The 25001-nt window shown below is 39.9% G+C and overlaps 1 protein-coding gene and 1 long non-coding RNA gene across 8 annotated transcripts in view; one reads left to right on the forward strand and one right to left on the reverse strand.

The window, feature by feature from the left end:
- The window catches only part of LOC121886620 (potassium voltage-gated channel subfamily C member 1-like), a 52079-nt gene that overhangs the window by 14413 nt on the left and 12665 nt on the right, over positions 1 to 25001 (forward strand). For 2 of the 7 annotated variants that reach the window (XM_042396762.1, XM_042396755.1), the window contains 2 exons: positions 12930 to 13911; positions 15334 to 15528. In XM_042396762.1, the coding sequence (XP_042252696.1) occupies positions 12930 to 13911; positions 15334 to 15528 (1177 nt within the window). Of the gene's footprint in view, positions 1 to 12929; positions 13912 to 15333; positions 15529 to 16538; positions 17639 to 20807; positions 21785 to 22961; positions 23337 to 25001 lie in introns of those variants that run through there. The other 5 variants (XM_042396757.1, XM_042396760.1, XM_042396761.1 and 2 more) reach the window with 5 other exon arrangements.
- The window catches only part of LOC121886624, a 30604-nt gene continuing 15177 nt past the window's right edge, over positions 9575 to 25001 (reverse strand). Inside the window, exons 3-4 of the long non-coding RNA XR_006092790.1 lie at positions 11847 to 11921; positions 9575 to 9735 (exon numbers count right to left, since the gene is read on the reverse strand). This is a non-coding gene — a long non-coding RNA (uncharacterized LOC121886624). The remainder of the gene's footprint in view (positions 9736 to 11846; positions 11922 to 25001) is intronic.

The following is a 25001-nucleotide window of genomic DNA, read 5'->3' on the forward strand; positions in this document are numbered from 1 at the left end:
GTCAACTTGCCTCTCCTGTGCCTGTGATTGGTAAATATATCATGTTCTGTTTCAATTTTCCCTGACAAGGTTTTGTACCGCAGGCCTTCTCATGTTGTTTGTATCCTCAAAAGTCACTGTCCCTCTATTTGCTGCCTTGTAACTTGAGCACTGTCTGTTGGGGATATTTTACCTGGTAGATGCTTCATGTCTCCTAACAAGGGCAGAGACATTATCTTTGTGTTGACTAAGCGAGAAGCACTTTAAAGGGATAAACACAAAAAAAATCGTTTGGTTTGGACTTCTTTGGACTTCTGATTTTTATATTCTGAATATTTTGATATAACCCGTCACTTTGTTGCTGTAAGTTGGTCTTCTGAATGGTTATGGCCTCCTGTTGTGGTTTAGTTCAAGTCTGTCGTGGACCAAGAGAAAAAAAAAGAGTAGAACTTGAGAAGCTGTCCCTGTGTTCAGATTTGTCATTCACCAGTATTATTGTTACAGTAAATAGTTTTGGGAAATTGCCTATTCACTTTCTTGCTGAAAGGTAGGTGAGAAGATTGATACCACTTTTATGTCTGTCTCTGAAACCAGAACCTTAGTGTAAAAATGACAATTTGCTGTTTTACAGGGATTGTGTACCGGACTAATTCATAGCTGAGACTGGTAACTTCCTGGTATCTCCTGGTTGCCTGGAGACACAAGAAATTTTATTTTAATTTTAATTTGGGAGCTTTAGAAGTGCTGGTAGTTGAATTTGTTACCTTTGGACAGAGTCAGGTTATCCTGTTTCCAGTCTTTATGCTAAGCTAAGCTAACCGGTTGTTGCTTCACAGTTACCATACAGACATCACCGCAGTATTAATCTAACTCTTGGCAAGAAAGCGAATAAGCATATTTCACAAAATGTCAAACTATTGCTTTAAGTATCATATTACATTTCAGACAGAAGTATGTTCTGATTATGTTGCAAAAATTGCTTTCCCAATACTTCAAATACCTTCTTTTTGTCTTTACGTCATCTCAGCCAACTTCCTCCTCTTCCTGTGCGTTGATCCATTTAGCCATGCTGGTTAAGTGCTGAATCAGCGCTCCGCACCACTGTACAGTCAGTCACTTAGTTGGATGTTGTGGTAAACCCTGTACATTTTGCTCTTATGCTTTGCTGTTGAAATGATTCAGGACAGTGGCGTGATGGAGAGCACACATGTTGCCACAACTGATTACAGCAGTGGGAGTCTGAATTCTGTAGATGGGGCAAATATTGTCAAATCACAGCAATGTATCATGTACAGTAGTCACACAAACCGCCACACGCATAAGCACATGAGTATGTAAACAAACACGAACATAGTGTGAACATACTGACAGAGAAAAATAGTTTTACTTGGGGGCTGAATCAAAAGTCACTCCACTGCATCATGACAGTCAGTTATCCATAAGCAATATCTAGGACACATACTGTAACTAAGGAAAGCGTTTGTGTAGAAACACATTTACTCACTTCCATTGCAACATGCATCTTAGGGCGTTTCACACCTATAGTTTGTTTGCTCTGGTCCGGATCAGTTGAAGAATTGGGGAACTTGGTGCATTTTCCCCTTGGTTCGGTTTCTTTTCACACAGAGAAAAATCCAAGCGAGCTAAAATGCAGCACCACCAGCAACATGAGAACGTAAACACAGGAAGAAGGTCCTGAAGGTGGTTCACTGGTCAAATACAACGCACTACGTTGTGCTAGTCCAGGTCTGACCTTGATTCATTCTCCGGCTAATTGTTCGCAACTGTTAAATTTGCTCATCCGCATCCCACTATGCAAAGCTCACCTGGCTATGGGAGCCTTGTCACACAAACTTGCGGAATACACCTAGTAGTCGGGTCTGATCAAAGTCGGATCACGTTCCCACCACAAACAAACTGCTTCAGAGATTGTTTGGGACTGGACCGAGACCACCACCTCTGAAGGGTCTCGGCGTGGTTGTTTTAGTCCACACCAAGGAGGAAAACGAACCAGAGATCTATTTAACCGGACTAAAAAGTGCAAGTGTGAAAACACCTTTACATTTGACCCTCTCAAACACCTGAGTGAACATAAATCATTCTCAGTACATTCACCTTTACACATTGGCCTGTACTCTGTAAGTGTAGCTGCCCATAAACCATCCTGCTGAATGTTCACACTTACATCACACAGATAAATCACTTCATCTGACACGCCTTCACATGTAACCTCACAGAGCACTTTCACACATACGTACTTCCCAAACACACGTTTAACAATGGCATAAACCAACTAGCTGAATGTTAATTAGGTGACAGATGACATGGCTGCAAATAACAAATATTTTCATTACTGATTAATCAGGTAATTCTTTTTTTGATTTAGTAATTGTTTACTCTGTAAACTGTTAGAAAATAAGGTCAAATGCCCATCACAAGTTCCTATTACCCAAGGTGGCGTCTTCAAATATTTTGCTGGACCAAGAATCCAAAACCCAAAGACATGTCAAATAGAGTAAAACAACAAATTCTCACATTTGAGAACAAGCAAATGTTTACATTTTTGCTTGATAAATGACTAATCAATTATCACATTTTTTAGTTTATTTTCTGTCAAACAATAAATTGTTTAAATGAGTAATTGTTTCAGCACTAATGATGTTACAGTCATACAATGAATTTATGTTTTATGATATATAGTGTCTGAGCATTTTGTAGTTTCTTTAGTAATATGTAATATTTGAAAAGCAAAGACTCAGTTTTTCCAACCCAATCTTTAGTAGGGCTGCAACTAACGATTATTTTGATGATCGATAAATTTGACGATTATTTTCTCATTTGGCCTGTAAATGTCAAAATATTGTTGAACAATTCCCATACCAATATTTTAAAGCCCAAGGGGATGTGATCAAATTCATTGCTTTGTCTGACGAATACTCTGAATTTTCCGGAGCTTAAATAAATATCTAGTTTAGTCTGACAAACAGGCTAAAACCCAAAGAGATTCAATTCAGACAGAAAACCAGAAGATATTTACTCTTGAGAAGATGAAACCAATGAAGTTTTGGCACTTTTGCTTAAAGAATAAGTTAAGTGATTAATTGATTATCAAAACTGATGCTGACTTAAGCAAAACCAACCTGGTGATAGTTACTGTATTGTGGTGAACACATCTGGTTAACAGTTTATGTGAATGTCAATGACTGGGCGACCATATGTCGTTACCCTGTGGCACTTAAACAGTCAAACTGAATCCCTGCTCATTCCTTTGGAAAATGACATTGGAGGGCGTCACTGGGACAATTCCTGCGTGACCATCTGCTTCCTTGTGATTGTCCCTCCTGTCCAAGTGGCAGCGGAGTGGAGGCAGAGTGCGTGCACCAGTGAATGACCATTTTAAATGGAAATGTGATCTAGAGAAGTGTGTCTGAACAGTCTTGATTTGGGGAGTGGATTTGAATTGAACAGAAATGTGTCAGAACGTCCTGTGGAGGTCTGTTGAGATCAGGACCTTCAGCCGCTTCATAACTTCACATTTATTTGTTTAACTCTGTGAGCAGATTGGCATCAAAAGGTTTGACAGTTGGAGTGTTCTCGTTTACCCAAAAAATCCTTCGTGCATGTCCCATAACGTTTCATTTTCTCTTTTATCATGGAGCTATGAGGTAGATTACGGATAGTTACTGAAGCACAGAGGGAGAAAGGAGGGGGAAGGGGGGTTAGAAAAAAGGAGGAGGAGGAGGAGGAGGAGGCATAAAAGCAGTCAGTCATCATAGCTAATAGAACAGGGACAGCTCTGCCAAACTTGCTTTATCTGTCTCTGACAATACAAGCAGGACGGTAGAGGATGGGTGGAGAAAGGGGGTAAGGAAGGGAGGAAAAAGGGAGGATCGGCTGAGAGAGAGGGGGGCTGCATCGGCAAGGACAAACGCACATCGTATGCTGCAGTAATCTGGACCGAATACAAAACAGATGAGAGGGAAAGGACACATGTACAGCTCACTTACCTCCACACAGTATTTGTTTGTCTTCAGAAATGTTTGACAGGACTGCAGTGGGAACGAAATGGGGTGGGGGGGGGGGGGGGGGACCTGAGCGCTGCAGAGCAGATACGACACTGTGACGTGTTGACTGGAGAGCTGTGTGTGTCTGCATGTGTGTGTATGTATGTGTGTGTGTGTGTGTGTGTGTGTGTGTGTGTGTGTGTAGGAGAGCTTACTGATTCAACTGTAGCGTGTCAAGGAGTTGAGTCATTCTGGGAATCTCTGAAACAGAAGTCTGTTTGGATTGAAATTTGATGATTTCCAAGAGCACTGACCTCACAGATTCAGTGTTTCTAGCTCTCAAAAATATATGCAAGGATTACCCAGAGCTGAAGCTAATTATATCTCTAAGTTCAGTGCAACCTCCGTCGCTCCCCACCCCTCCTTCGTCTCCTCCTGCTCTCAGGTGTTTGATGAATCGTTTAGCATGTGGCGTGTGTGTTTCGCACATCTGCAATCATGCAACATATGCAACCTCTCTGCTCATCCCACATCTATTTCTAACAATCCCACTCTTTTCCACGCCTCACCTGTCATGCCCTCCATTATCCCGCAGTGGCCCGCAGTGTCCGCGAGTTGGGTCCTGGGTGACCCCTAGCAGGGGCTTAGTCTAACTGCCTGTCCTGGCTCGAGCCAGACAGGACTCTAGGGCCGCACTAACGTCCTCCACTCATGTTGATTGCATTTCCCTTGAGGTGTGACATGGTTGCAGGTCCTCATGGACAGAAAGAGGAGGAGGAGAGGGTCATAAGAATCTGATATTGCCCCTGCTATTGTTTTCTGCCTATTATCAGTCTGTTATTATCAGCTGTCATGGATCTTCTCTTTTAAATGAGCTGAGGGGCCACTGGATCAGTGCACCTTGAAATCTAGACTATTCTGCAATGGCAGAGCCACCACACTGAAACCAGTGTCTCATTTTTTCTTATCTAAGAATGTAACTGAAATCATCACTGCATTAATTGATTGTCTGTTTGATATTCAAATCATCAAGTATAAATACCAACTATTTGCTCATAACAGCCCCCTAAATTGTTTTTTAAATACATTTTTCTGGCATTTTTACCTTAAAGTAATAATTTGACATTTATCAGCTCACCAATTAACATGTTATACTATTTGTCTGTACAAAACTAGAAGTGTAATAGTGACATGTTGTGGTTTTCGTGGGGGTCTAAGTCAGTCTAAGCTAACCAGCTGCTGGAGATGAGCTTCATGTTTACTGTACGAACATAAGAGTGCTATCAATCACGTCATCTAACTGTCCTCAAGAAAGTGAGTAAGTGTATTTTCCAAAAATGTCAAACTATTCCTTTAATTTAATAGAAAAAGTAGAGATGTGACAGGAAACAGTTGGATGATGTGTAACAAGGGTCTCCGGCCGGACTCGTAACGTGGATTTCGCGGTTAGTTATGTCAGCAGGAGCATCTTAAAACCCTTCACCACCAGAACTCTCAGTATTTTAACAGTTGACTGAATGATTAATTAGATTAATGAAGTTACTAGTTGACTGCAGCTCTAAATTGAAGAGCAGTCAGTTTGTCTCCATGTGGAATTAAATGTATTTAGTGGACTTAAGTGGCAAATAACCGTTTGAATACTGTAATTGTGGTTAAGATTCTTACACACATTTCATGGGCCATGCCAGCACAACTTGAGGACGCCTTGAGGTTGGGGGTCGTAAACGGCTAAAAGCCACCGAAGTAATTCATAATTCAGCACGTAGATAAAAAAAAAACAACACTGGAAAAAAAAAAGAAAAGCATCTTTTCTGTACTGCTCTCTCTCGCAGTGTTCATCCTTCTCTCTGCCTTTCCACTCAGTTTTCCTGCATGTCCGTTTCACACGCCATGTCCCTAAAGGGAACTCTCTCTCTCTCTCTTTTGACATTTTAGTTGTTCTCTTTGTCTTGTTCAAGAGTGTTTGACTGGTTTAGGTTTCTTTTTTTACAATCTTAGTTTAAAGTAGCCGAACCTTCAACTCCATCATTACTCTGCAGTGTTTCTCAGAATATAACAGCCACAATGACAGCAATGATGATGATGGTACAAGTGAAGGCTATTCCTGTAACCCACCCAAGGTTATACTCACACTGCACGCTAAGTGGCTACTTTGTAAGTCTCTGACTGATGGCCACAGTCATTCACCTAAGATAATAGATTAATCACCCCATCCCAGTCTAACCCCATTGCTCGGGTTGCCCTTCAGGAGAGCGTTCTGTATTTCACATCGTTTAAATGTTCATTTTTCATGCCTCATTCATGTGCAGATTTCAGATCATCCTTCAATGTCTTCTTATCATTGCTGACTCTGCAGCAGTGGTCGACCATTTGCTTTGCCCTCTGGGAAAGACTTCACATACTTACTGGGCGCTGCTCGTCGTACTAATGCCGATTAAACATCATCATCAGTGCACACGGAACAAAAGCACCGTTAATAAGAAGCAAAAATCCTTTATTTGTCTTGAAATCTCCGTCAAGGTCACTCACTCACCTTTGACCTGACAAATGTTAATCTTTCATCGAGCGATCAGCAGCCGGACCGAATGTTCACAATTTGGCTTGTGCTCCTCTACATGCAGCCATTTTTACGCCAGCTGTAGGAGCAGTATTTGGCTCAGTCCTGTCCTTGGTGCCTGAAAGCAGAGGCTAACGCAGTGGTTGTCATGGTGACAGAGAGCCAGGCAGGGCTGTGGTAATACTGTAATGATAAAGCTCCTCTGGATAGTGCCGCAGTAAACACAGCGCCACAAGGGTCCCGTTAAGGAAGAGCGCAGCGCACCGCCGTGCATGCAAAAATGCCTGTAGGGCTAATATCAGCGCCGACAATCTCTCCTTGGTTATATCACTTACATTCACGCTCTCCCAACACCTCCTCCTTTCTTGTTCTCTATCTCTTTATTGCACTCTTACTCTCTGTTGCCCCCTTCTCTCTCTCTCTCTCTCTCTCTCTCTCTCTCTCTCTCTCTCTCTCTCTCTCTCTCTCTCTCTATCTGTCTCTCGTCTGGGTTGGTTAGATTCACGTCATTGTCTCCTCTCCTCCGCTCATCTTTTCATCTCCTCTCCCTCCATTCCTTTCACTCTTTCTTATTCATTCATCCACCGAAAAAACACAATCAACGCTCCTCTATCATCAACTTCCTTTCACAGTTCCTCTCTCTCTCTCTCTCTCTCTCAAAGGCTCTTTTCTTATTTGCTTCTCTTTCCTTTCTCTCCATCTCTGACTCCCGCTCTTTTAAATTTATGTTGATGATCTTTCCAAATCTAATTTCAGAGTCTAGAGAGCGAGGGGGACTCTATTGGGCCTTGAAGGTCATTGGGCTGCAGGTGTCACACATGGTAGCTTTACTGTAGGGAATTCAACGCATTAGGCTGCACAAATATATTACAGTTTGCCTCTGAATTGTATATTGAGAGCGGTAACATGGCTGTTAAGACGTATACATACCTTCAGGTTGCAGAGAGGAGAGGGATTTAGGGGAGAGAACAGAGACAAAGTGCCACAGGAGATAAATAAGTGTGAAGTGACAGATTGCCACTCCTCCTTTTATCATCATCTTCCTCTACCTCCTTTCTCTCTCTCTCTGTCTCTCTGCCCATCCCTCTCCATCACCTCAGTGCAGTGCTCATGTAGCTACCACTCACTATCAGTGATCAGCAAGTGTGCGCACACGCCTCCTGTGCCCATAGGCTGTTTGTCTCTCTCTCTCTCTCTCTCTCTCTCTCTCTCTCGCATCGTGAGTCATGTCCACACTTGTGCCAGTCACTTACGCCGACACATGTTTACAGACGTGCACACGCAGGCACGTAAAGTATACACACAGAGTCATCCACACCTGTGATGATGAGTACGTTTTATAAATGCTCAAGCAGTGGGAGCGCTTCACTATGACTCCTCACACACACACACACACACACACACACACACACACGCAACAGATCTCTGCTTGACATGTTGCTGCATATTTAAAAAGGACTGGCTGCTGTGAGGGATTGATCAATATTAATTTGATGTTCAGATCTACAGTGTAATCCACTGTGCTCCGCCATCTTGAAATACTGTTTCATTTAATTACTGAAACCACTGAATTAACCATTGTTTCATATGCAGCAATATTGTATTGTAGCTTTTAACTAATTAATTACAGCACTGCTAATAGGTTAAAGCTGCACTGCGTGTTAACTTTAAGTGCAACCCAGTAGTCATTTGTGCTCTCTCCTCAGACCTGAATTTATGTTTGGTTGAATTGGTTCAGCTGTCACCGGTGACTCTGTACTCAGTGTGTTCTCACCGGAACAAGTTTTGTATTTTGGTGTCATATTTTGAGATTGAAATACAGATGTGTTATTTCCTGAGTGTATAAGATTTCCCACCAGCAAAAAAACACCCGACGCCAAAGTTTTAATTTAGAGAAAGAGGGCGAAATCTCTAGTGTTCTCGCTGAATTCATACAGCGCCCAGCGAGACAAGAAAAGACAGAATGCTTTGAAAATATTTGTTTTGGTGTAGGTGTGTGTTAGTTCTGTAATGTCTGAGTAAAAATAATAGTTCAGGGCTCATTATTGTCTCCCCCTCCCCCCTAAAAAAAAAATTGTTTCAGATATTAAAAATGTGTTAAAGGTAGATTGAAGAATATACACAATAGCAGTAAAATCTGGTAAACATTCTACTGTATAATTGATCCATTTAGTTTGTAGATTTTTTTTATTTTAAGATGCATATACTGTACAGCAACGACAGCTGATTTCTCTTCCTTTTTTTTCTCTTCACTTGAAACTGTCTTGGTTGCAAGTATTTCCTTGCAGCAGGAAACAAAACAACATTTGGATGCTGTGGGGATTTAGTGTAAACTGATCTGCTCTGTTTGAAAAGTATTTTTCGGTGAACAATGAGCCTTAGTATGCTGTGCTTCATTTAGTTAAACATAAATGTTATTTTGACAGTATCCAATATACGGTGTACTTAAAGTGTCGGCTCAGCCTAAACAAAGTTGTTTTTTGTGGTAGATTTTGGCAGCGGATTCAAGTAAAGATATATTTATGAAAATCAGATTATGTTGAATATCTTAACATGAAGACATCCACTGTGGCTGTTTTAGTGTCCATTACATCACCTGAAACCTCCTCTGTATGGTAACCTCCAAGTGTCATCAGCAGCTTTTAGTCAGATTTATTAATTTAGATGCGCTGTGAACATAAAGGTTCAACCAGTTTTAAAATAAAGATATTTTTATGGCCTAACACAGAGGAAAGAGACACACAGAACTCCCTCTGTCCCTCTGGTTAACAGAAGTCCCTTTTCAGTCTAAGGCCTGTCATTTACTATTAGCCTTCAGTCTCCTGATAGTGTCCTTCTCTTTCTTTTCTTTACTCTCTATCTTTTCTGTCGTGCTTTTTGTCCTCTTCCTTGTTTTTTCAAAAATCCTCTTTGCATGACACAGTCACATCACGTAGAGATCATCAGAACGATGAGGCACATCAGCTTAGCTTTGAAAATCCTAGCTCAGGATAGTTTCCTCTGTCAGTGTTTGAATGATGTTGTAACTCACCATTTTGGCGTTCGGTTCTCACCTTCTAGCATTGTTTTTTATCATGCTCTGTCCTTTCTTCTGGACTGCTTCAACTTTTTCCTTTGTGCTTCTCCACGCATGGATCCACATCGTCTGGTCGCCCTCCCACATGTCCGCCCCCTCCTGTGTCTCCACCTGTGTAGCTTACAGAGAAAAATATGATGTTACTGTAGTTTTGCCACTATTTTCTGTTTGTACACTTAGGTATGTGTCTTTGTTTGCACACACATAAAACACTCACTCCTTTACTCTGAGGACAGATCTCACATTTCTAACCATTCTCAAACATATCAGCTCAATTACTTTCTATCAGTGCTGTTCATATCCTCAGTCTAACTGCTATTATATCACTTACATCAGTAATGTCATTGTAAGGAATAATGGCGACAGTAACATAAAAAATAAGAGCATAACACTTCAGGGCAAAACTCTCCTCGTTGCCCTGATTTGTACGTGTGTAGGCTTTCTGGTGCTCAGCCAATGAGAGAGCATCCTGAGCAGGTCCCGCTGGTGCTATCCTGCTTCCCTGGGACATTGGGGGCTGGTATGGGGGTAGAGGTAGGAGTGTGATTGAGAACCTTAGTATATGTGTGTGTTTTCCAGATACAGAGGGGGAGAGCACTGCAGCAATCTGAGAAAGTAGGTCAGACACCGACTAGCAAGAAACATAGCAGAGGAGAAAAGAGGTACAGGAAAGAGATGGAGAGAGAAGGGGAAGAAGAAAAGGGAAAAGGAGGAGGAGGAGAGGGGGAGAGGAAGAAAGGCTGGAGAGAATGGAGGGGGAGGAGGATGACAGAAGATGGAAAATCAGAAAACCTGGAACAAATCTGATCATATAAACTATTTGGGATGCAGAGATACTTCAATAAAAACATATGATTTGAATGTCTTAGCATAACCTACTAATGTAATGGTCACGGATTGATACCTCATGGCTGACTTTCCTGGAAGGTCACTTCTTTAGCTAAATGCTTGTCAGCTAATTTCCTAAATAAATACACTGACTCAAAGTCTTCAGTCTTCTGCTTAGTCTGTTTCCGTCATGAAAGCATTTAGAAAAAAATTGTGTAGGCTCTCATCCAATTTTCAATTCAAAGAGGAACTGGGAAAGAGAATCGAGAGGTTTTCAATAAAAATAACTGAAACTAGTTCCCCCCATTTGCTTGGTTATAAGGCCTCCTCTTATAAGTATGTTGCTCTTGATATTACATAAGTGCATAATGTCGAAAATACACGGTGACACGCACAATACACTGAGGGCACTCAGGCTTCTTATATATATGGGCTCCACTCAAGTATGAATTACCTTTCTCTTTTGCTCTTCAGGCCATGTCTGTGTTTTATTATTTATTTGCTGAAGCACAAAGTATACTGCATCTATAAATACACTGCAGGGCTGGTAGGAATGGACAGCAACAGGGAAAGATTGAGCAATAGCCACGCACATACTGGTGTTATCACGCTACTGTAATTGATTCAGTGACAATTGGGCAATCATAATAAGCTTGGGCACATACAGTATAGACGCTACGCTTGCAGATCACACAGATGGCCGATGTTAAGAAAATGGTCTCAGTGAGTCATGAAAAAGTAAGCATAGCTGAAAAATAAACTCACTGAGAAAACAGTGGAGATCTCTGCGGTGGGGCGCTGCTATAACTTAGCTCATTTTGTTTTGCTTTCACAGTGTGGCCAAAGTTATGAAGTGAACAAGCACGCATGAAGCTGAAAGACATTGTAGCGTAGAAAGGATGACACTAGAAGGAAGAGCAACAATACAACACTCGCAAGGGGTGGAAGGGGGTAGAGGCAATGTCCAAAATGACAATAGAAACATGTCAATTTAAAATCATAATTTCCTGTTTTGGACCCAGTAGCAGTTGCAACCTCTTGTCATGTAAACCTCAAGTACATTTTAAGGACAAGACAGTTAATATTTTTGACAGGAAATTATAAATGTTCTTATAAGCAGGGCAACTAATAATTTGTGTGAGAAATTACTCCAAAATATCCTGCCAGAGGTGGCTTGTAAGATGGTTTGTTTGATAACTTTGGTAATTTGTGCAGTTAACCCATATATAGTCTTAATTTTATGGATCAAACCAAACATTTAAATAAGAATTTCCTAATGTTTTCTGTAGCCAATGTGTCAGTGTAAACACACTGGCAACAACAATATTGTTTTTAAAATTCCAAGTCTCTGTCAGTTCACGTGGGCTAGATGATGTGATGATGAAGTGATGGGTAATGTTACCTGAAACATCTGCAACTTAGACTGGCAATCAGATGAAGGGGCAGGACGTTCCTGTTTCAACTTCTGTCATGGAATCTGCATATGAAAATTGCAAAAGTGTTGTTTATACATTTAAGCTTTCTAAATAATAAAAGGAAAAGTTACAGTGAGTTGTGGGATTCTGGTCGATACAACATGCGATTCCTTGATCATTTACTGCACTACAGCATATAGACAGCAGGTTAATTAGTACTATCAGGTTTTTGTCCTTTCCCTTTTCTTTTTTACAGGATTATATTGCATTCTGATTTTTCTTTCTCATACACTTTCTTTCTTAATTTGTCATTGTAGATAAGACGTCTTAAGAGGTCCGCCTGGACCCAAAAAACTAAGGCAGGACCTGAGATCTAATTGGTTTCAGGTCCACGGTCCTTACTCATCTCCTGGGTGCAGGCTAGGTTTTAAGTAATATCTCTAAGTCTCAGGTAATTGAGGCTGTATATATCTTGAATTAATTCTTAGTTTATTATAAGTACTACACTAAAATACAGCGTGACCTTTTTTACAACAGTTCGTCATGACTTCTAATCACCGTAGGTGATCATTTCCTGAAGGCACATAGTATGGAATGTTACTGACAGCTGATGTCTTTTTATGGGTTTCATCGTTCATCACAATCATGTATGACTGTCAGATATAATCTAGTCAAGCCTGATGAGTCTGATTGTCCTTGGTCTTTGGTCACAACAGGTCAAATTGTTCCTAAGGTATTATAACAAGGAACATCCATTGTCCTCTGTTTCACTATAAAATAGATCTTTTGTTTTTTGAAAATTCAAAATCCAAAACAAAATTTGGTGAAAAATTCATCCATTTCTGACTGGGTGCGTCTTTTTGGATGTGAAGCCCAAAACAACTGTCACATACACTGGCTGTTATTCTTTGCTGTTGGCCTGAGGCCCTTAAAACTTCATAGATGCTGTAGTTTTTCTTAATGCTCTCCTATGCTCTCTTTGCCTGGATGATTTTTCCTAACTTGCAATTGACTTTTACTTTCTTTTTCTGCTTTCTCCTCTCTATTTTTTGTTTCTTCCTTTCCTCCAGTATGTGGCATTTGGCTCTCTATTCTTCATCCTCATCTCCATCTCCACTTTCTGCATGGAGACACATGAGGCCTTCAACACCATCATCAACAAGACAGAGAACGTCACGGTGGGCAACACGACCCGTGAGGAGATTGTATACGAGGTGGTGACTGACAGCTGGTTGACGTATGTGGAGGGTGTGTGCGTCATTTGGTTCACCATTGAGGTCCTTCTGCGAGTCATCTTCTGCCCAGACAAATTTGAATTCTTCAAAAGCTCCCTCAACATCATCGACTTTGTCGCCATCCTGCCCTTCTACCTGGAGGTGGGCTTGAGTGGTCTGTCCTCCAAAGCTGCCAAGGATGTCCTGGGGTTCCTCCGTGTTGTCCGATTCGTCCGTATCCTCCGAATCTTCAAGCTGACCCGCCACTTTGTCGGTCTCCGTGTCCTTGGCCACACCCTTCGTGCCAGCACCAACGAATTCCTCCTGCTCATCATATTCTTAGCTCTTGGTGTCCTCATCTTTGCCACCATGATCTATTATGCTGAAAGAATCGGCGCAGACCCAGATGACCCAACAGCCAGCGCCCACACCAACTTCAAGAATATCCCCATTGGATTTTGGTGGGCCGTTGTTACCATGACCACACTGGGCTATGGAGATATGTACCCGGAGACATGGTCAGGGATGCTGGTGGGTGCGCTGTGTGCCTTGGCTGGTGTGCTGACCATTGCTATGCCAGTACCTGTAATTGTCAACAACTTCGGCATGTACTACTCTCTGGCCATGGCCAAACAAAAGCTGCCCAAAAAGAAGAACAAACACATTCCCCGAGCGCCCCAACCAGGGTCCCCCAACTACTGCAAGCCAGATGCCTTGGCAATGGCTACTGCATCACCACAAAGGATCTTGGGAAATGTCCTAGGTGGAGTGATGGGGTCTGGAGGCATAGGGGGTGACTGCCCTCTCGCCCAAGAAGAAATTATAGAGATCAACAGAGGTGAGATATTTCATTTTTTATGTAAAGTACCTCCACTGAGAACAAATTGCAACTCTGTTGAATTGGAAGGACATCGGTGAACAAGCACGTTTATTCAAGTGTTTGTTTGTAAATCCCTATATGGTTTACAGTTTTCCAATCATAGCGAACTGGATTAAACAGATTAATATGCTTCTGGGAAATATGATCAATAGCAGTTGCACAGTGATGATTTTAGAGGCAGAATGGAGGGTTAGTGTGACGAGAAAGAAGTGGGAGCACTATCAAGAAGTGGTGCATAGTTGATTCTGGATCCACCCTGGAGAAATCACTGGCCCATCAGAACTCATGTGTAATTTATGATCAACTGGTAGGTCTACAGTTGCCTTAAGGCACCCATCTGTCAGTGAAGAACAAACATTATTCAAGGAAAATGAACTCAATTATCTATCAAAACAGCTTAATGCATCTCAATTTGGGCTGACTTCACATATATTCTTGCTGGCATTACCATTAAAATCAGGAGGAGAGTTAATCTGTTTCTTGGTTTCCTCTTTACATGCTGCAGCATCAGGTGTCAGTGACATACAACAATAACGTACCTTTAATGCATTACTTTACTGCCTTAGTCATCAGTGAGACAGAAAATATTGGTCCTATCAGTGCTTTTACTACTTCCCGTCTGTTTGGCTTTCTTCCAATCTAAAAAGGTTTCTTGTAGGCTGTATCATTAGATGTTTAAGCAGGAAGTTATGTCAGTCTAAATGTTGGCAACTGGTTCCAAGACTGCTCTGCAGTACAACATGTATCGTCTGCAATAATTACTCCTGATCTGAGCAGTTGCTATTCAACATGTTTGACAGTTTTACAGGATGGTCCTCTGAATATGTGGGTCAGGCTCATATACAATAAATGTAATATATATATTTTTAAATTAAATATTTCGTCTATAAAATGAAATGTTCATTACAAGTTACAGTCAGCAATTAAGACAGTTTTGTCTGATTAACAACAGAAAAACATCTAAAATGTAAATTTACAGTGAGAATAAATGGAAAAAGCATGCAAAATATGTAATTTGGGGTGCTATATTTAGCAAAGATTGGGTCATTTTTTTGTGAAATTACCTAAAACCATTAGTCAACTATCAAAATTACTGTTACTTTGTATTAGGTTTATAGTGACTGTTTTGCACTGTGTTTGAATATTTGGAAGTATCATAATTTTCCTTTAATAATCCTGCTTGTTGTTAAGTTTGGTGAGTATGAACAGACATAAAAATGCCAACTTGTAATAGAAAACTTGTTGTTTTGTTTTCTGACACTTGATCAGTGAAATGAAATGCTACAAATTCAAACTTGAGAACACAAACAACATGAGATGCCTCCAAATGGTTTTCCTCACACAGCTCTCTTCTCCTATATGTCCCCACCCCCCCTATAGACTCCAAGCAGAACGGTGATGCAGCCTCGGCCGCCTTGGCTAACGAGGACTGCCCCACCATCGACCAGGTGCTGAGCCCAGACGAGAGGAGCCCTATTGGGCGAGGGCCTACCCGGGAACGCTACCAGCAGGACCGCGCCTGCTTCCTGCTCAACACCAGGGAATTCCGAGCCACAGATGGGAATGTGCGGAAAGGTACGTTTCACACCAGGAGACGGATACATAAACATGAACATCTTATGTAAACAGATCCACATGGCAAGATGCCAGGCACAGTATACTGTAAACATATACATTATATACCTCAAGTAAAAGCTGATGCAGATAAGTTTAACGTTACAAGATCAGATTCAAACATTTAGAGAAGACAGATTGGACGGGAGAGCACACATAAAACTGATTTTGGGAGCTTCAACTACAATTATTATAAAGATAGAAGGCTCCAATCACAGCTAGTAATAAAACATACACATACAGTCACACACACCCACATGCGTATACAGTACACTTCTGCTTTGCTCTGTTTGTTTCCACCTCTTCACATTCATGTTGTCTGTGTTTCCATCACCGCTTGGTATCATATTTTATTTCCTCTGTCAGACAAGATTTTCTGTCCCTCTACACCTCTCCTTTTCTTTCTCTACTCACTTTGCTCATGTCTTCCATCTTTTCATGGCGTCTGTGAATTTTTGTTCTGTGTCCCATACTGTCACATTTATTCATGCTCATAAACAAATCTGTCTTTCTCTGTCTTCTGGACTCAGACAGTTGACCATGCATTAATTTACTTCTCGTCACTTCTGTTTCTCCCTCTCTGTTTCTCTCTCTCTCTCTCTCTCTCTCTCTCTCTCGCTCTCTCCTGCCTCGCATCATCCTTTTTATCCCCCCCGCCCCCACCCCTGCCCCCTGTGATGACATTCCCACCCTAAAATACCCCACATTTCCCCTCCTGGCTTTCTCCTCTGCCCCATCTTTAAACCTTTTTCTCCCCCTCCTTCTTCCCCTTTGTGCCACACATTAACCCCCCTCCTCTCCTTTTTTTTTTTTTTTTTACCCCATATGCATCATCTTCGTGCTCATGAAAACCTGACACCTTGATTCATTTACTACTGCAATCCAACCACCACCACTGCCGCTAACCTGCACCAAAACACTCCCTCACACTCCCTCCAAACTCTCAACAACCCCTGTTGACAACAAACTAGAGGCAGCAGCCCTGGCACCCAGCCCAGACTCCCCTCTGACTGAGGATTGGTATAAGATGGAAGGGTCTCTGTTACAGCAGGACCTCAATGCAAACTCCACCTCATCCTGGATCAAACCATAGACCAGAGGTAAAACTGACAAAAGTTAAAAGCAAAAGAGCCCGTAGCTAAGTCAACTTTTGACTGAAAGCGTCCAGAAATTTTTGATCTGGCTCTCCATGACATAGCATGCTTTGCAGTTGCACAAACCACACGACACCAGTACAACACACACTTTAACACAGACGCAGTTTCACACACTATGCATGACTTGATACAGATACACACCACCATTTTCACAGTGTTGTGTCTACACGTCCAATGAGGTTTTTAAGTGTTACTCGTGAAAAGTCTTCTCTGTGCCTGAAAGTGTGGAAAGTGTGCTGTCAATTTAATGCCAACAGTTGAACTAAGGTTAGGTAGTACTTACCTAATTCTGAATATTATATTTGGGTGGCAAATGGCATCTGATCTTTTGAGGTATTTCATCCAGTGAAATCTAACCTCAACCCAATATCCTACCTGCATTTGCTTATTTACAATTTTGTGAACTTAGCACCTGATCATTTACACAGTATCTCTCTCTTTCTCAATGAACAATGTACAATATGTAAAAAAAAAATATTGATATTGATATTGAAAAAAAAACGGGATTGCTTTGTGATAAACGCCCATAATGAGCAGTGTGCACATTTGTGTATACTAGTGTGTCTGTTTCTGTGTGAGAGACTAAAACTTGCACATAGTCAGGAGTGCAAGGGCGCGTCCGTGTGGGCGCGCACACATGTGCAAATACACCCAGCAGCTCAAGTGAAAATAACCCACCTGTTGTGTCCTGTGTCAATAACTAATAAACCATACACTGAAGAAGACTGAACGGGAACAGCGGGTCACGTTGTTGTCTGATGTGCCTCTGTGTTGTTGTTGTCTCTCTCTTCAGGTTGTGTCATATCACGCGTGTGTATGTGGGCTTTTTCATTCTTACATGTTATACACTGTGTCTCTGTCCTCTCAATGCCGTCTGAGTGTTGTGTTTGTGTTGTTGTATGTGGCTTAATTTTGTTTTTGTTTGTTTTGTTTTTTTTCTTCTACTGTGTTTATTGGTGTTACTCCCTACCCCACGGACCTTCACCTTGGCAAACAAAAGCACACAGTACAACATAGCAATATTTTGCCTTGAAAAACACTCTTTGTATATATAATATGTACACGTACTCATGCACAGGTTATTGTACTACACTGACCAAAGCTTCAGGCGTTCACTGAGTAGCACCTACAATGGTGCTTATTCCTTCTATGCAAGAATACATTTCAGGCTCAAAGATGTGCATACTTACATGTACATATGTTGTGTTTTATGTAAAATTAATTCTCCATTTTTGACACACAGTTGTGACTCTTAATGAGATTTTTCCAAGGCTCAAGGTCACTGGGGTCAACGGAGCCATCGGGGTCAAGGGATAGTACCTCCTGAAACATGCCACGCTGACAACAAGCAAAGACTTTAAAACTGTTAGTGCTCTACCTCAGCTTTGTAAACAAAGCCACTTGAACTTATAAATCAGTTTTTGCGACACTGATTTACAAAATACTGTGTTGTGAGCGTGGAATGGGTCTGAAATACTATTCCCAAGACCATGTAACTGTGCTTTCAGCGCCTGGTGTAGTCCAAAGTTCAGGACCTTTTTGTATTTGCACTGTGGAGACCTGGATAGAAATCAAAAGAGTATATAAGCTACACTCGGTGACTGAAACACTTAGTGACCAGACAGACAAATGCTATGACAGATTTGATTGAAAAGTGGCTACATGGTGTCTAAGGTAAGCAAGCCTTGAGCTGTCCAAGCCCTTCACTTGAGGTCCCTGACATTGCTTCAGTTTCAATGGTTCTTATGTAAAAAAAACCTGCTATTTAAGTGCTATAAAAATCCCTCTTTAAAGCAAATCAGGAGTTCATTGTAGTGCTGGAGTCACTAGGGTGATGCTGCAGAGAGAAATCCTGCACCACTTAATCAGGGTTAGGGCTTCTTACAGAAAGGTTGCATGCTGTAATTTATACATTTTGGTTGGGGATCTGTAATGGTCTTTGTTTCTCAGTTGTTCTTTATCAATGTGTTGAGCTTGGTGCACCAGAGAAAAAGAATGAGCTTGTTACTTACAGAGAAATTTGATCTGTTTCTCTGTCATCTCTGAAACCTGATCCTCTAACATTTGATAGTGAGGATGTATGCAGCCCAGTGATCCAGGAAATATTCTGAGTAATTTGCAGGTATTTTACAGTAAGATTTTAGGACATTTTACAGAGAGGGTGGTGCATTAGGTGCAAATTACAAGAAAAAGTGTCAAATTGGTTTAGTCGTCAGTGCTGATTCAATATATTTTGGTTTATATGTGGTTGTTAAATTGTAAAAATTCTTAAAAAATTATTTTTCAGCGTGTAGATTGTTTCTTAAAGCCGTAAAGAGCACATTTCCTGTTTACTACCAAATTACAGAACCCTTTCAAAGAAAAGCAAATGAGCAACTACGGATGAGTCCAAATCTAATGGATTGGCATTTACCAACTAAACAAACTTAACTTACACTTTTCTCTTTCTCTTTTTTTTAAAATAATTTTTACCAAATTGCACCATCATCCCAATAAAATGCCCTTAATATTAACCGTAAAATACCTGCAAATTACTCACAAAATTTCCAAGAAATTTGTATAAGATTAAAGAACCTGTAAAATGCATTATCAAAAAAATATATACATATATGGGTAATTATGTATTAGATATTATATTCTGTATATGGCTGTTAAAACTTATGATTACTTATCTTATGATTAACAATCAGATAAAATAATCTGTGATTTAGGGGAAAGCGAACAGCACAAAACATCAAGAAAAAGAGCTAAAAAGCTCTGGGTTTATGTGAATGTGTCTGTTCTCCACTGAAAATAAACTTTCTCCTTCGTGTTTTTAAAGAGGGATTATCATGCTGTCTAAAACTTCTTCTTCTTGTGCGCTTCAGTTGTGATTTATTTCGTAGATAAACGCATAAGATGTCTTTGCCAACTTATGTTATTAGCTTTTAAGTTTCTTCTATTTGACTGTTGGCCATTTGACTTCCTCCGCACCAAATGCAATATGCATGGCTCACTAAGGTCAAACGGTCAATCACCTCTTTGATTGCCCACTTGCAGTCACTCCTCTAGACCTTCTTCAAGGATCTCAGTCTCGTTGGGTTCTGTCTCTCTTTCTCTGTCTCTCTCTACTTTCTGTTTTCAATTTCTCACTTTCTTAAGTTCCTCACTATTTGCGAACGAGTTGTTTTTTTTCTTTTATTACTTGGGTTTTTGTGTCAATTTATGTTTTGTGTTTCTTGCATGGTGTATACATCTTTCATTAAGTATTTTTGTGGAGTATTATGGAGTTTTGTGTTTCTGTGTTGTGATGTGGATGTTTTATCTTTTCAGTGTATGTAGGACTAAGTTATACTTATTTTGAGTTTATATGTTTTGCTGTTGACTGTGGTTATTGTGTTTTTTCTGTCTTAATGTCTTTAAGTTTTGTATAGCAGTATTTTGTTGTCTGTCAGTTTGACTTCCCTTATGTTCCTACTGTGTTCTCATTTGAGTTTCACCATTACCTACTGATAAAGAAAACTGACAAAAAAACATAAAAGTGGCACAAATCTCACTGGTTCAGGACAAAAAAGCTCATCGTTCATCACCAAATTTGCCCTAACCCATAATATGAATATTTTTAATGTATTTGTGACCCATAGGGATTATACTTTTTGTTGAACAACTTCCACCACTCTTAAACCAAGTTTATACATTGCAATTTAATACAATTTTAAGGTTTAAACTTAGACAGGATGTGTATAAATCTATTTATAAACCAGCTGTTATATGTAGCATTCACTCTTCATACATCTCATCGCCATGAGATGTATGAATCTGTGAATCATGTTTTAATCATAATTTAATATTGATCAGAATAAATTTTTGATGGAATTATTTTTCAAGACCAAAGGTTTTGTAGTGTTCTTACTGGTCACCCCAACATATTGGCTGTTGCATGGCCAGTTTCTATAGTGGACAATTTATATGTTAATATTGGCACAAAGCAACTGGCTACAAACTGAAATATTCTAACTATAAATTTAACTCCTAAAAGCCTTCTTGTAAAAAGTATTGTTTTATGTGGTAACACTTGTCGTTGTCCTCCTGTATGTCATTCAGAGACGTTGGAAGTAGAGTCGCTCCCCCCCACCTCCCCCCCAGGCCCATCGACAGCCTCCCTTTACTGCGCCAAATGATTTTTGTTTGTTTTTTTAAATTAAGAATTGGTGCTTAGATTTGTCTGAATTTAATTTCTGTATTTCATATTTCCTTACAACATAAAGAATATATGCTTTCATACTCTAGTGGTGTGATTGTCAGGAATGATAAGCCCTCTCCTGCTCAAAGCACTTCATGCATGTTTAACTATGAAAACAAATAGCCAGGCCAGTGCGGTTCACATCATCTCGAGCCAAGAAGGACTCCTTAACAGCCTAGCAAGAAAAACTGTTGACCCATGTTAATAAAGTTTAATACAGCACATGCTGAAGGCTCCATGCAGCAGCTGAGCTAACTGCAGGTACCTATTTTTCTTATTTAAACTATTTTCATTTTGCCTCATGTTCTGTTTCTGTTTCATATGGAATAGCGAGCCTTCATTCAGAAGGGGTCTCTTGTTCAAGTAGGCTACAAATATTTCTACCTTCAAGGGCCTATAATTTGCCTAATGACTTTTGATTTTGCACTTTTTTAAAAGAATTTTATTAAGATTTCATGATTGTTATGACAATGCGTGACATAGGCAATGCCTCTTTTGATATGAACCATTTTTTATTGTCATAAAAATAAAAATACTTTGTGAACATCTAAATCTTACTTTCTAGTTTTCTTAATAGCTGTATACTTCTCATATTATTCGAAATTAAAGCCTTGGGTCAGGATCATTAATAGCTCACTGCTGTCCAGTGTGGGGTGCCATGAAAGAAGTGATAACGGTGCGACACCCCTCCCAGAAAACAGTTCCAACGTCCCTGATGTCATTATACTCTTTAAGTCATATAAACTTGTTCTACATTGTCATGCATGTTCTAATGTGTGTAACAGTACCACTGTGTTAACTATGTCACCTCATCACAACACTGCAAATATTTCTCCGTCTGAGCCAGATTTTTACCACAAATGTTTTTAATTTCATGTTACTTATTTTTAATTTTGCGTTTTACTCCTGCTTTGTTTTAAATGTGTTTTGTTTTTATTGTAAAGCACTATGTAACTGTGTTTTGAAAGGTGCTATATAAATACAGTTTATTATTATTATTATTATTATTGTTACAGAAATAATACATTATGAAATATTAAATGGATTTGGGCTTTATGACCTACATACCGCTAACAAGAGGACGCAGGATATAGTCGCATGTCATCTAGTTTCTCCAACTACTGTATGTAATGTACAGACACATTGTGGCTTCAGTAATGGTCATGAAGAGATCAATATATCAAATTATGGGTAACAGGAGATCACACCATCTTTAACAGGCAATTGATCCCATGTAAGAGTGATACAGTATGTGGTCATGCCAAGAATAGCATCTGAACAGTCATCACATCCTGCGTATCTATAGCAAGGGCTATGGTACTTCTTACATACATTTGAAGTATTTTGGCATCTGTAAAAGACATACTAGACTACATCCATACAATACAATACAATATACAAACAACTTTATTAATCCTTTAGTCATTAGTCTTTAGTCAAATTGCAAAAGGGATGAACGATTTAGAATAGTTAGTTTTACAAGCAGGTAAAACATATAAACACCCTGATGGCAACAGAGAAAATTCACTTTGTCCAGAAGAAGCCAAAATACTTTCTGCTTTCTGGAGGATTTGTTGGTTGCAAAAAAAAAATTCAGATCTTTTTGTTTCACTCCGGTGATCTTTGAATAGATTTTAACGATGCTGTTCAGGCTGATTCTGTCTTTTACTGTGAGGCTGTGAAACCAGCAGATAAAAGAAAAATTCAATAAATATGACAGAAGATGACAGGATTGACAGAAAAGGAATTTAGTTTGTGGAAAAGGTGATTTCTCTGTTGCCCCCGTTTCACAGTAGCCTCAGTGTTCACAGCAAATTTAAGGTGATCATCGATCATACATACATACAAGAATGATTTAGCCTTTAGTTTAATCTGTTTGATATTAGATTATTATTTTCTTGGTAAAAAATCTGGTCAGAATATTTGCAGTTTTTCCTCTCTCCGCTCCTCAGTGTCTTCCCTCTCCATAACCTTCTCTTTCTGTGATTAACACTCATTCTCCATCCCATTCCCAGGCCGCCACTGCAGTGCAAGTGTAACTAAAGTCTGACTATAGGTAGGTACACACTCCAACCATAGTGTAAATTAAGTGTGACTTTGGGTAGGAATTATATCATCACTGAGCACAGTGACAGCCCAGACTCACCATTTCCCCTGATAGAGAACGCCAGAGCACAAAACCCCTGTTGATGTTGTTGTAAATACAGTAGTTAGCACAGTGAGGAAGCAGCTAGTAGAGCGTGACAGACTGCAGTGGCTGAGACATGATTAACTGTATTAGCAATTTTACTGTCATTTATGCAAACTTTTCTTGTCATGAATTTAACCATGCAATACTTGTATACATTAGCAAAAGGGAATTAATGTATCAATCAGCTTTTGATCACAAAGCAGCCAGGAAAACTGGCTTTATACTGATTTTTACTGTATATACAATTTATCTGCAAATCAATAGAACCCACATTAATGCCTGGTCTTCTTTCACCTTTCATCTGATCAAGTGATGGGAACTCTTTCTCTTTTTCTCTTTTCCATATTGTACTCATATGCCATTTGACAAGTGTTTCAAATCATCTAATTCCAGACTAAAAAGGGGCCACATAAAGGAGATTCATTCAAAGCAACAGAGCCGACATTAAAGCCAAATTCTGTAAACATGACCACTTTTATCATACTATATATGAAACCAAGTGTTCTTACAGTAGTTCTTTTATCACGTGAGCAGTGTGTATGCGTTTTCTTCTTCTTCTCCTTTCTCCGACTGCTCTGCATGTTGCATGCTGATTCTTGCTCAGAACTAAGAATAGATCCAAAGGAATTTCTAAGTAGCATCAAAACCTTTTGTTGTAACTTGTTATACGAGCACCTCAACACTACTTTTGTGAACTCCCATCATTTGTAGTTCAAATCTGTAGGGCATTTCTCATTGTTAATTGAAGGTAGTACACAAAGCAGCCATTCAATAGCCTAATCATTGAAAGGGACTAATAGTTAGGCAATGTTATATTCCATATTTAATATTTAAACTAATGACTGACTTAACTAAGCTGTCGGGACATATGCTGTAGTATACAAATTACGACTACTTATTAAATCATTTGTTTTTCTTTCATACCCTGTACTTATGTATTTATAAAGTCTTTAGAGCTCTGAAACTATTAAATGGAAAATAATAGTTTTACATTAGCATTTGGGATTAAAATAGTTGCATTTTCAATAAAAAATAAATCTATAGAAGTTAACAGTTCAGCATCGGGTAGGTCAAGTGAAGGGTTTTATGAAATAATTTTAGATCTGTGATACCCACCTCTTGCTGGGAGGATTACGGCCTTAAGATCTTTTCTTAAATCTGTGTTTACCAGCAAGCAATGTTGTAGTTCAGCAGTTAAAACAGGTTCTTCCCTTTGCCTCTAATTCAGCAAACCTCACAAATATGGCTGCCATTTGATGCAACCTGACAATTTGTCTTCAGACATTTGGGTTGTATGAACATAAAACTTTTGGATGAATGAATGAGAATAAAACAGCAGCAGCAGCAGCACCACAGATTGACCAGACAGCTTTTCAGAAATCTTTGTGTGACATGCATCCTGAAAAAACCCCTAAGAAAATGCATCATCAATATTTTACTGAGTCGCCATCCGACTAATGTGCCTGAGCTAGTCAGAATTAAAAAAAAGGACTTACTATGGTTGGCTCAAGTGAAGCAGAATCTAGAGTGGTAGAGTCACCACTGTGCACCACAATATTTTCGTTTTCAGCAGGAAGGCACAAAGGGCGTCAGACTGTACTAGTGGGTGTTCTTTGTTGTCTTGTGTGGCCTTGTGATGGTTGGAGTTTGGCACAAATGCACAATATGACTTGCTGCAAACTATTAGGATTACAGTTTTATTGCATTTAAATCAAATTGAATTTCAGCTACTATAAGACATTTCTGATAAAACTGTTAAACTCCACCCATTATGGGTCAGTTAGCCATTGTTAGGGCTGCCTACTAATGGTGTTTTTCACTTCACCTGATGCAACAACACTCCATAAGCACAGCACTACCTTCT

Source organism: Thunnus maccoyii, chromosome 20 (assembly GCF_910596095.1).
Source record: "Thunnus maccoyii chromosome 20, fThuMac1.1, whole genome shotgun sequence".
In the NCBI taxonomy this organism is placed as follows: Eukaryota; Metazoa; Chordata; class Actinopteri; order Scombriformes; family Scombridae; genus Thunnus; species Thunnus maccoyii.